The following is a 12,529-nucleotide window of genomic DNA, read 5'->3' as shown; positions in this document are numbered from 1 at the left end:
TTTATTGAGACAGGGTCTCCCTGTAGCCCCAGCTGTCCTGGAACTCACTAAGTAGACCACGCTGGCCTTGAACTCTCAGAGATCCGCCTGCCTCTGCCTCTGGAGTGCTGGAATTAAAGGCGTGCACCACCACGCCCGGCAAGATGAAATACTTTTATCCAAGAGATTATGACTCAGAATAACAGAAAATGTTTTGAAAGGTCTTTTTTTAAATAATATTTTATTATTTTTATGTGTACGTGTGTATTGCCTGCATGTAGGTTAAGTGCACCCGTATCGTGCAATGCCCGCGTAGGACAGAAGAGGCTGTGGAATCCCATGGAACTGCAGTTATGGACAGTTGTTAGCTGCCATGTGGGTGCTGGGATTCAAATCTGGGTCTTCTGCAAGAACAACCAGTGTTCTTAAATGATGAGCCATCTCTCCAGCCCCGAGAAGTCTTTTGATAAATATTGTAAGACACAACAGACATAAACAATTCTCCTTGCTAATCTCCTACCACTGCCCACAAGCTTCATCCATAAACAATTAAACATACCTTTATAGTCACCTATAAAGGACAGGTTTATGGAGCATGTTTAGAGAGCTAGGCACCTCAAAGCAACATAGTATCAATAATTTAGATGTACCCTCATACACGTTCTTTGGGGCTAACTTCACAATGGAGATAATCTATTAATTATTCATAATTTTAGGAAGCAAAATGCAAGAGTTCCATAAAAACAAGATAAAACATGTAATAGGTTTGGTGGAGGTTATGTGAAACAAGTATTTTTGCAATCTATACAATCTACACTGCTCATTTTAAATTCCAAATACTTTATAGTAAAAAAGTAGCATCTATAATAAAAAATACATGAATGCTAACTCCCAAGTTACCTCCTTGTCTAGCATACAGACTTCCTCCAAAATACCCATTCACTGGAGATGTAGCAGCATAGACAAAGATGGCTGTACTGAGCATAGATCCCCTCCTGAAAAGTACAAAGACATGTATGATAAATTAAAACCAACAACATAAGAAAACATGGAATCTGTCCCCTTAGCATTATCTTAATTTCAAAGATAAATTTAACAAAAACAGAAAGATATCCCATCCTGGATTACAAAAGAATTTCTAGTTAAAATTGAACTTATATGATATCAAGCTGATTGTTTTTTTCTTTCTTTCTTTTAGTCTTTTTGAGTCAGGGTCTCCCTGTAGCCCCAGCTGGCCTGGAACTCATTACGTAGACCAGGCTGCCCTTGAATTCACAGAGATCCACCTGCCTCTGCCGCCTCAGTGCTGGGATTAAAGCTATGCACCACTATACTGGGCCGATTCTTTTTTTCTAATCTACAGTTGAATTTTGTGATATATTCTAAATAAACATTTCCATATTTCTTTGACACCAGTATTAAACTGGCACTAAAATCATTTTGCAACTCTGTAATCCAGTTCCACCACATGAAACAGGATAGTCATCTGTTTAAAAAAAAGATTAGAATATTCCTTTCTATAACTAGAACAACACGATTTTTATCTGCTACCATAAATAAAATGGAAGTGGGATAATTTATATTAAGTGCTATTTTAAATGCTATAATACACCAAGACTTTTCTTTCTAAAAATAATTTATTATTTTTATTTTATTTGTATGAGTGTATTGCCTACATGTAGATAGGTGTACCTGTGTCATGCAATACCTGTGGAGGTCAGAAGAGGGCATTGGATTCCCTGGAACTGGAGTTATGGAAGTTGTTAGCTGCCATTTGGATTCTGGGAATCGAACCCAGGTCCTCTGCAAGAGCAGCCAATGCTCTTAACTGCTGAGCTACCTCTCCAGCTCACCAAGACTTTATCTAGTTTCCTTTATGTTGTCAAAGATGAATTCTAAAACTATCTATTGGTCCATAAAACATCATTATGTTAGATTAACAATCCCTCTTCCTTCAAAAATGATAAGAAGGCCAGGCATGATGGTAATCATCTTTAATCCCAAAACTAGGGTGGTAGAGGCAGGCTGATTTCTGTGAGATCAAAGCCAGCCTGATCTACAAGGTGAGTTAGTGAGTTCTGGGCCAGGTGGGGCTATAGGAACACTATCTCAAAAAAAAAAAGATACCTAGAGAATTATTCTAGACGAACCCTTCTGTTGAGTAAAACTATTAAAAAATTTATTTTTGAAATGTCTAGACACAAAGAGAAATTATTAAAATAAACAACAATACCATTTTCTGTAAAATAGAAATATCTATTTATTGATACCTCTCCCATCCTTCAGCCCAGTGGCCTTGGGATATATAGCACTCTTCTATTCAAATGTCTGTGCTCACCTTCTTAAGGTACATACAAATTAATAAATAAATAAATGAATGTAAAGTGGATCTTGATAGTGAAGATACTCAGCATTTCATTCCCACCCATAAATAAATCCAAGTGTAATGGGAGTTGACATTCTCAAATTGAAGAGATCACAGATCTTAAAATTAATGTTTCAAAAATCAAATCTGTTTCTTTTAAGAATTCAAATATTACAAGTGCTAATTTATTCCTTCCACATAAACATTAAGAAATATGACTCATTCTCTTTATAAATTGTTAAAGGCTGATACAGCTCTAAATATACTGAAAATAAAAGAGCTGTTTTCAGTGTAAGACAAGCCTAATACCAGGCAGAAACTCATAATATCAACAGAAAGGTCCCCAAAAGGCTGGTCTTGTGCCTGGGTCCAAAATGACTGTCAAGCACTTATGTTGCAGTCCCTAGAGGTATGTGCACTACATGAAGGTTTAAATATCCACCATAGCTTTAAAATTCAGATCTATCCTTTACTTTATTTTTCAAAAAATTCTACAAGCATTTTACCCCCACCCTCCATTTTTATTCAATGAAAAATCCACTTAGGCAGGACTGGAGGGGCAAAGGGCTAAGGAGGCTCTGCCTCCAACTGGGCTGCCTTCCCACTCTCACTGTGAGCTTTAGCTACGGCATCACCAGGCTTGCCCCGCTTTCTCAATGGTTAACCTCACACATTCACAGGTGGCCACAGTGACACTGTTCCTCTATCTACACCTTCAAAATATTTTTCCTTATTGAGTATTTCAATGATCACAGAGGCAAAGTCATTTCACATATTACATTAGCTGCTGTTTATCTTTAAGAATCATTACATCTCTGGAGTGATTCACCCCAACCTCATTCATGTGCAAATGTTTCATTTTCTCACCGTGTCACATTACTTTTATCACTATTTTCATTTCCATAACATTGCAAATTAAGAGCTCTGGAATAAGATAGCCTATATCCAAATTCCAGTTTATTATCACCCTTTAGGAACAGTGTGTAATCTCTGTGAAATTTCTCAACCTTTCTGAGCTTTACTTTCCATCTGTAAACGAAAGAGTAATAGTCCTACAGTTGATGTGTAGATCAAAAGAACTGATGTGCACAAAGTAAAAACGAGGGCCCCAATGTCAGCCATTTCTGCACCATAATCCGTGCTGCTTTACTACTTCTAAATAACTGTCTTTGCTTCAAATAAACAGAACACCCATTTATAGCAACAACAGTAAAAATACCTCATGATTTCTCTGTAATAAACCTACTAGAAAGTAGGACTTTAAGTTAGAAGAGAATTTCCATTTAAAAAAAAAGAGTTGCCAAATTCTAACACTAACATTTTGAAAGGCAAATCAAAGCAAAAACTTGGACTAACAAAACAAAAATTGGGATTGTAAGAAAAGTTACTCTCTAGTCATGTGTAACACTGAATAGTATAGTCAGCATCAACTCAAGGGTGGTGAATTAACATGGGTACTTATTATAAAGCATAACTGCCTGGCAGAGTTGAAATACTTTCTTATACTCAGGATTCAGTTCATCTGAAAATAAACTATACCTTAAAATATGAACTATTCATCCAAACTCTGAAGTTCAGGTTTTGTTCAACTTTTTTTTAATGTGGTAAATGAATGGTGTTAGATTAAAGAAACAACTAAAATTATTGGGAAACATCTTTTTTGGTTAATACATATTCCCTTCAGTTCAACGAACACTGAGACTGGGTACTTAGAGAATTCAAAAGACCTAGTCCTTTTCTCAAGGAACTATTTAGAAGAGGAAAAGCAAGTTAGTACATGGTTAAATTTTAACTTATTTATTATTAGTGTGTGTGGGAGGGTGCATGTACACCATGGCACACATGTGGAAGTCAGGGGACAACTTTAGGAAATCAACTCTCTCCTTCCACTGTAGGTTCTGGGATTGAACTCAGGTAATCAGGGTTGAGTACTAAGTGCTTTTACCTGGTGAGCCACCTTGCTTGTCCACAGATAAATATTTAACATACAACTAAAAAGCCATTCTTTCAGCACAAATTACTTGTCCATGAAATGCTAGGCACATATAAAAAAGAATGCTTTATTAACCAAAATATGCACATGAAAATATAACTGGCAAAAAGAGTTATTTTGACTGAGGACTTCATAGGATGGCATCTGAAATGCCTGAATTATATCATCAAGATGCCCAGACATGATAGCGTATGTGTTTGTAGATGTTGGAGCTCTCTGAGAACAAGCAAACAGGACTCACTCAATAGGAACCTGGGCCTTCTGTAAACGCACATATTTTCCTTACAACCCAAAGACCTCATATCAAGAATTTTTGGTTAGCTGGGTTGGCAAGATGGCTCAGCAGGTAAAGGCACTTGCTGCCAAGCTTAATGGCTTGAGTTCAATCCCACAGGGTCCCACATAGTGTAAGGAGAAAAATAACTCCCAAAAGTGTCTTTTAATCTCCACAGCATGGTCATACACATATACATGCAAGAAAAGACACAAACACAAACACACACACACACACACACACACACACACACACAAATTTAATAAAAAAAACTTCTGGCAAATGATTTTGTTTGCAAATAAAAAATGTATTAAAAACCACGCAGGGGCTGGAAAGATGGCTCAGCAGTTAAGGGCACTGGCTGCTCTTGCAGAGGACCTGGGTTCGATTCTAGCACCCACATGACAACTAACAATCAGTCTGTAACTCCAAGAGAATCCAACCCCTTCTTCTGACCTCTGCAGGCACTGTATGACACGAGTGCACTTACACACATGCAGGCAATACACTCATACACATAAAATAAAAATAATAAAGTATCTAAAAATTAAGATAAAAAATGTTGCAAAGACAGCTGGGACTTGTTTTTTTTTTTTTTTTTTTTTTTTTTGAGGATGTCCAAATATTTTCCCAACCTCATGTGACTTTTTCATCACTGTTTATTATTTACGGCATTTTTTTTTTGCTTTGTTTTGATTTTCTGTTCTGTATAGAGTTCTCAGTATAGATATGTGAAATATTAATTTGGTAACTGAAATTATGAAGATAAAATGGAATCTTCAACTACTTTTTTTTCTCTTTTTGAGACAAGGTCTCTCTGTAGCCCCAGCTGACTGGAACTCCATATGTAAACCAGGCTGGCCTCGAACTCACAAAGATCTGCCTGCCTCTGCCTCCTAAGTACTGGGATTAAAGGCGTCTGCCACCATGCCTGGCTCAACTACTCTTTACCAGCTCTGGGTTGAAAGGAACCTCTGTTTCTCTCTCTTAGGAGACACAACTGTTATAATGAAACAAAATGCTCAACAATGCTAACAAGTTTAAGCATATACAGAGAATCATTTATAGTTCAAATATATTTATAGTTAAAGGTTAATATGTCTACAATAATGACATGCATAGTATTAAAAGTCTAAATTACTGAAACAAGCAAATATTTAATAAGGATTAACTTAATACGTTCCAATGATGAAAAAGTAATAAAGTACAAACACTCACTCTGTATATAAATCTTCTATCATGGCAACAATAATAACAATGAGAGACACGGCAAATATCTGACATCCAGAACCAATGAGAGAAGAAAATATCAGCGGATGACTTGACGGTCTAAACACATCTCCATGCACCTGCTTCCATCCATATTCATCTCCTAGATCTCTATCCTGTATATAGGACACAGACCAATACATATAGAGAAATGAAACCAAAATCAATGAAACACGGTAGCTAGGTAAGAAATTATAGTTATATGCTTCCTCCCGCCACATTCTAAAGAGGTTTTTTTAAAAAAGAGTTCAAAATACTAAGGACGGATACTTCTCTTTTTTTGGTCTTTTTGAAACACGGTCTCCCTGTAGCCCCAGCTGACCTGGAACTCACTATGTAGACCAGGCTGTCCTTGAATTCACAGAGATCTGCCTGCCTCTGCCTCCCAAGTGCTGGGACTAAAGGCGTACGCCACCACGCCCGGTGAGGACAGATATTTCCAAGTTAAAATAATTTCTTCCCTAATAACTTAGAATATTATTTATAATATGTTTAAGAAAATAACTTCTAGTTATACTCAGGGAATCAAAAAGAAAAAATGAAAGAAAGGATTTGGGAGCAAAACCAAACAGTCAAACTGGAAGCAGAGCACAGCATCTCCAGCACGACTCCCATTTTCAGGTCCTATCTGTGCCTTCACTTCCTGACTGTGGCTCACCATCAACAGCCAGATAGAGTGTGTGTGAGGAGATGTATACTGACACCAGTACTTGCCCTAAAAATACAGAAATGACCTTTATAATCTAGAATCTAAGAAAACCTCCAATGTAAATATTGGATATGGCTGTTTTAACCACCTAAAGCATTAAAAAAAAAAATTCAACTTTTATTTTCAACCTGAATAAGCCGATGTTCCTTAAATAATTTCTCAAAGTTTAAGGAAACTATCCAAGAAGTATCAAATATTTTCTATCTTCTGTTACTTCACAAAATACTTAGCATACTAAAACTTGAAATTTTAGTCAGACATGGTGGTACACCCCTTTAATACCAGCACTCAGGAGGCAGAAGCAGGCAGATCTCTGTGAGATCAAAGTCAGCCTGGTCTAGACAGCATGTTACAGGCTAGCTGGGGCTACAGGGAGACCCTGTCTCAACAAGACAAAATAATAATAAATAAATAGAAATTTTAAATAAGCTTGCTTCTCAAACTTAACGATGAAGCATAGCTAGTCATTAATATTCTCTAGGACATACTTCTGTTCTGTAATTAAAAAATTAAACAAATCTCTCTTTTGAACCACTAAACTAAAAATAAACTAAATCTTCCACCCATCTCTTGAATTTAACACATTTAAGAACATTAGAAAAATACTCAACACCAGTCCATGACCTCCTAAAAGTTATTCTGAAATGAGAAATTCTGCAAACTAAAGTTTGGTTCCTAAAGCTGACATACCTTTATTTGGTCTGGCTACAAATTTGAGAGATCCCATCACACCACTTGGATTTTTACGATCACAAATTGTCTTTCAAAAGAAAAAAAAAAAAAAAACTCACAAGGGAGCATTTAAGTTTTGCTGAAAAAATATGAATATATTTGAATATAGGGCATGATTCTATATCCCACAAGGAATGTTACATTTTTTTAAAAATTTTTCAGAACTAGGGATTACACTCAGGACCTTTTGAACCCTAGGCAATCACTTTCTCACTCGCCCACACCCCTAGCAGAGATGGTCTCACTATGTTAAAGCTCTCAAACTCCTGGACTCAAGTAATCCCCCTGCCTCAGCTCCTGAGCAGTTCTGCCTCAGCCTTTTGAGTTGGAACTACAGGCATATGATATTATAAATATGATTCTTGGTTTTATGTTTTGGTCTTTTTGAGACAGGGTCTCCCTGTAGCCCCAGCTGTCCTGGAACTCACTATGTAGACCAGGCTGGCCTTCAACTCACAGAGATCCGCCTGCTTCTGCCTCCCAAGTGCTGGGATTAAAGGCATGCGCAACCATGCCCAGTCGATTCTTGGTTTATTTAACCCAAGAATCCTGAATTCTGAAAACTCATCTGTCCTCACTGACTTTAGATTAGAAATTGTGAACTACATTGAAACTGAAATACTGAAAATGTAACAACTGCCCAGCAACATGGCCAGTGGATAAGTCTCACCACCTGAGTTTGAACCCTAGAACCCATATAAAGGTGGAAGGGGAGAACCAACTCTACAAAACTGTCCTCTGACTTCCACAGGCGCACACACACACACCCATCATACACACAGACAGTATTAAAATCTTTTCAAATACTAAAAAAAAAAAAGAAGAAAGAAAATATAACAGATATTCTTCTGAATACAGTGTTAAGTGCTTGCTCACCATGTCATCCATTTCTTCTTCTTTACTGTACCGGGCATAGTCTTTTCTTAAAGTTCTCATTAAAATCATTGAAACTAAACCCACCAAAAAGATCACCATCATAAAGGAATTGAAAATCGAAAACCAGTGAATCTAAAACAAGAGAAAATGAAGAGTCACCTCAGTTATAGTATTTTTAAATCTTTTACATAAAAATTCAAACTCAAGACACACTGGGGATGAGTATTCAGAATGGCAAGGGGCTGCCTTCTTCGCAGCTAACTTCCACACACTGAAAATGTTATCACATACACAGTTTCAAGTCAAATTTACTAAGGCAATAAGGTGGAACTTGCCAAGACAGCATATGCTATTTGACTTTACATGGAAAATGCATGAGGGTTGTAGTCAAAAGGGCTTAGGTTTCAACCCGAGTTCCAGCAACTTCATGTGACTTCAATTTGGAGATGGGGGCAGTAACTTTAGTCTAACACTGCAACAGGAGAAAATAAATGTTCTCTTCTCATAGCTGATTTTGACCTGAACACCATTATCAACCATGACTTTAACTGCCATGGATACAGGCTGCCTTCCTGAAGAAGGCTTTCAGTGAGCTCACTCCCCATGCCCTCACCATCATTATTCAGTCCTTTCCTAAGTAGCCACTCCTACTACACAGAACAGTAAAGTATTCCTTAGCTCCCCAATGCTCTCAAGGCTCTTGGCTTTGATTTCATCCACACATGTATTACAAAATGATGCCCAGATTCTGGCCTATCATTACAAAATATTACTCTTTCTCCACGTTTATCTCAGAACTCAGTGTACTGACTTGAACTAGGTTTGTGGTTCTGAACACGTATTTGTATTTTACTCCCCCCAAAAAATATCCTTAAGGATATTTCTCAAGTTTTTCTCTTCTTCACATCTTCACAGCCATCCTTTCTCTTCTTCAAGCACCTAGTACAGCACAACCATCCTAGAGGCATGTGCCTAGCTTTTTACTGCTCCTGTTGAGCTCCCAGAAGCTGTTTCCTCTCTGAAGTCACTCCTTGCCCAGGGCTCCAGATCTCATTTCCTTCTCATTCTGTACCTCTAGTCCCTCCCCTCCCCACCGTTCTCCAGTGTTAGAAATTTCTTCCTATAATGAGGACAGATGTTAACTTGGGCTACTGTGCTGAGGACAAGCACCATGGTAAAGAGCAATCCTGGATCTGTGACTTGCCCTGAGCAGACATACTCTGGCTCTTCCTAAATAGCAGGAGGCAGTCAATTGCCTCTGCCTCCCAGAAGAGAATTCCTTCCTCCACTAATTTATTTACTGAGAACCTGTTAGAATCATAACCAAAACAATGAATGCACATATTCAGAAAAATTTTAACAAAAAAATGAATGTAAGTTTATCATAAAAACATGACTGAAGGGCTGGCGAGATGGCTCAGCGGTTAAGAATACTGGTTGTTCCTGCAGAAGACCCATTTCGAATCCCAGCACCCACAGGGCAGCTAACAACTGTCCGTAACATCAGTCCCAGGGGATCCAACAGCCTCTTCTGTCCTCCGTGGGCATTGCACGACACGGGTGCACTTACCTACATGCAGGCAATACATGTACACACATAAAAAATAAAAATAAAATTTTAAAAAACTTACTGAAGATTTATAAAAGCACTCTATAATAATGAGCTTTACCAAGGAGTTCATTTGTTTCCACTTATGGTATCTACTTCTTAGTGTTGTCACAAGGTTTAAACAAGACAATAGCAGTAAAGCAAGAGCTTAGTGCCTAGCACATCATAAACACTACATAAAAATCTATGTTGTTATAATGAGTTAAATCTTTTACAGTGTCTCCTCCTTCATCTTTTGTCTTCTCAAAATTCAACCAATACTTTTCAAGCAAGGCTACATTTCTTCCCTCACTTCTTCACAATGTGATCTGACTTTTGCCTCTAAGGCCTACAATGGACTTCTAAATTTTCAAAAATACGTATTTATTTATTTGGGGGTAGAGGGCAAAGGGGTATATGTTTAATTTAGCTCAAACACTGCACAATGTATACCTGTATTAAAGCATCAGACAGTACCACATAAATAAGTATAATTTTTATGTTTTATGTATCAGTTGAAATATAAAATTTAAAAATAATACTTCTAACAAGGTTCTCTGCTATTTTGCAATCTAAGAAATCCACAATCTAAGATATAAACCTTAAACCAATACCTATTATCAAAAATCTGAAACTTATAACCCCCTTGGCATTACTCTAAAAATTATAAAATGTGATATAACTTTGAACTTTTTGTATCAGGGAAAATATTTCTTAAAAATAATGGAGCATCACTGCTTAGTCCTTTGGCTAAGACTAAGTATAAAAATAATAAAGTGGGGTTGGAGAGATGGTTCAGCAGTTAAGAACACTGGCTGTTCTTGCAGAAGACCCAGGTTCAAATCCCAGCACCACATGGCATCTAACAACTATCTGTAACTCCAGTTCCAGAGGATCTGACAGTCTCTTCTGTCCTCCGCAGGCATTGCACAACACAGGTGCACTTAGCTACACACAGGTAATATGCGCATACACATAAAATAAAAATAATAAAATATTTTTTGAAAAATAATAAAAGTAACCTAGATTCACAAAGAAGTTAAGGAACCTATAAACTACTGCACTCCAGTGCCCCCTAGTGTTGCTAATCCTACAGTTTCACCCTCAGTTTGTTGTGAAGTTTAGAATACAACTGAAGACAAACAAGGAATAGCACCAACAGCTAGCTACCTTGTACTAAGCATAGGCTGTGAGCCAAACACTGGCCTAGCTGCTTCATGGGCACTATCAAGGTAAACTACCTAACAACCCAGCAAGATACCAGAACCCTTACCCCTGCTCCACTACTGAGGAGCAGAAGCTGAACTGAGTTCTCTACAGTGAGGGTGAAGTAGACAGCCTCGACACGCCCACTTCAACTCCAGGGAAGCCCTGAAATAACTGCTCTTTCTCCTGCTGTCAGTATTACACTCTCCACTGACCCCATAAGCATATAAACATGTTATAAATGTCATTATATAAACACTTTTTTAGCTCTTAAAACAACAAAAGCTTCCTGATTCTGTCTTCTTGACTGGCTACTGCACTGCTTTCTTTGCTCTCTTAAACAGCCAAGCTCCTCCCAAGACTATACTTGCTGTCTCTGGTTCCTCTACCCCATGCTTTCTCACAGTCACTCCACTCAGATTTTGTCCTGCTGCCACAACAAAACTGCTCTGTCGTGTTCATCAAGAACTCCGAAGGAATTCATCAGCTGCTTTGCAGTACTCACCTTATGCTATGCTTTCTGTCCTCCAAAGACCTACATGGTAAAGGTTTGGTTTCCAGCTTGTACTCTTTGGAGGTATGGAAACACCAACAGGTAGGGCCTAGTGGGAAGGCTTGGGTCACTGAGGACATGCTCTCCAGGGGCACACTGGTACTCTAGCCCCCTTCCTATCTCTTTCTCTCAATTTCCAGCCATGAGGTGGGCAGCTTTACTCTACCACATGCTCCCCACCATGATACACTGGCTTGCTACAGACCCAAACCTCTGGAATCATGAACTAAAATAAACCTTTTTCCTTTACATACTGATTATCTCAGGTATTTTGATAATGGAAAACCAACTAACACATGTTACTTGATCCATCAGCAACAATTTAGAATTAATCTCAACCCTTTCTCTTCTCTTGGTTTCTAAAACATCACACATTCTTATTTTTTGCTCTCGAGACTCTTAGCTAGATTCTCCTGTTGGCCCTGAACCCTTCTATTACTGTACCTAGAGCTCAGTCCTTTGTCACCTTCCTGCTGGAAATGCTACAATGTTCTATCCCTTCTACATTCAAGAGAAAAATGCAGTCTTTATAGTGGTAATGAATAATCTAGCTCCTGTCTCCTGTCTGCCTTCATCTTCTTGTCATTCCTCAAATCACAACAAACATGTTAAAAGGCTTTGTTTTTTCAGACAGGGTCTCATTATTTAGCCCAGGCCCGTCTTGAGCCTCCTGCCCCACCTAACACTTGAGATAAGAGGTGTGTGCCACCACACCCAGCTTTCAGCAGACTTTTCAATGGTGTTGCCTTTGGTTTGCCTCAACACTTTCCTTCAGATAGCCACATCTTTTATTTCCTCAATTCTTATTCCAGTCACAGGTTCCTCTCAGCACTTATCCTGACTACCATATTTTAAAGAGCTGGCCTTGCTCTTTTTCAATGCACTAGAACCAGAGTGCACATTTTACTTCTTACTTACTAGGATGTAAACACCAAGAAGTACAGCTTCACTTTAAAAAAAAAAAAATGTCCTATTTATATAGGAT

The 12,529-nt window shown here is 38.1% G+C and overlaps 1 protein-coding gene across 1 annotated transcript in view; it reads right to left on the bottom strand.

Annotated features, from left to right (window-relative positions):
* The window catches only part of Tm9sf3 (transmembrane 9 superfamily member 3), a 63,168-nt gene that overhangs the window by 23,965 nt on the left and 26,674 nt on the right, over positions 1-12,529 (bottom strand). The window contains exons 6-8 of the mRNA XM_008831990.2: positions 8,198-8,329; positions 5,830-5,996; positions 880-974 (exon numbers count right to left, since the gene is read on the bottom strand). Coding sequence (XP_008830212.1) covers positions 880-974; positions 5,830-5,996; positions 8,198-8,329 — 394 coding nt within the window. The remainder of the gene's footprint in view (positions 1-879; positions 975-5,829; positions 5,997-8,197; positions 8,330-12,529) is intronic.

The sequence above is a fragment of the Nannospalax galili genome, unplaced genomic scaffold, assembly GCF_000622305.1.
Source record: "Nannospalax galili isolate Female #2095 unplaced genomic scaffold, S.galili_v1.0 scaffold875, whole genome shotgun sequence".
NCBI classification, from domain to species: domain Eukaryota; kingdom Metazoa; phylum Chordata; class Mammalia; order Rodentia; family Spalacidae; genus Nannospalax; species Nannospalax galili.
The sequence above is the reverse complement of the archived record's forward strand: the minus strand, read 5'-3'. Positions and strand labels throughout refer to the sequence as shown.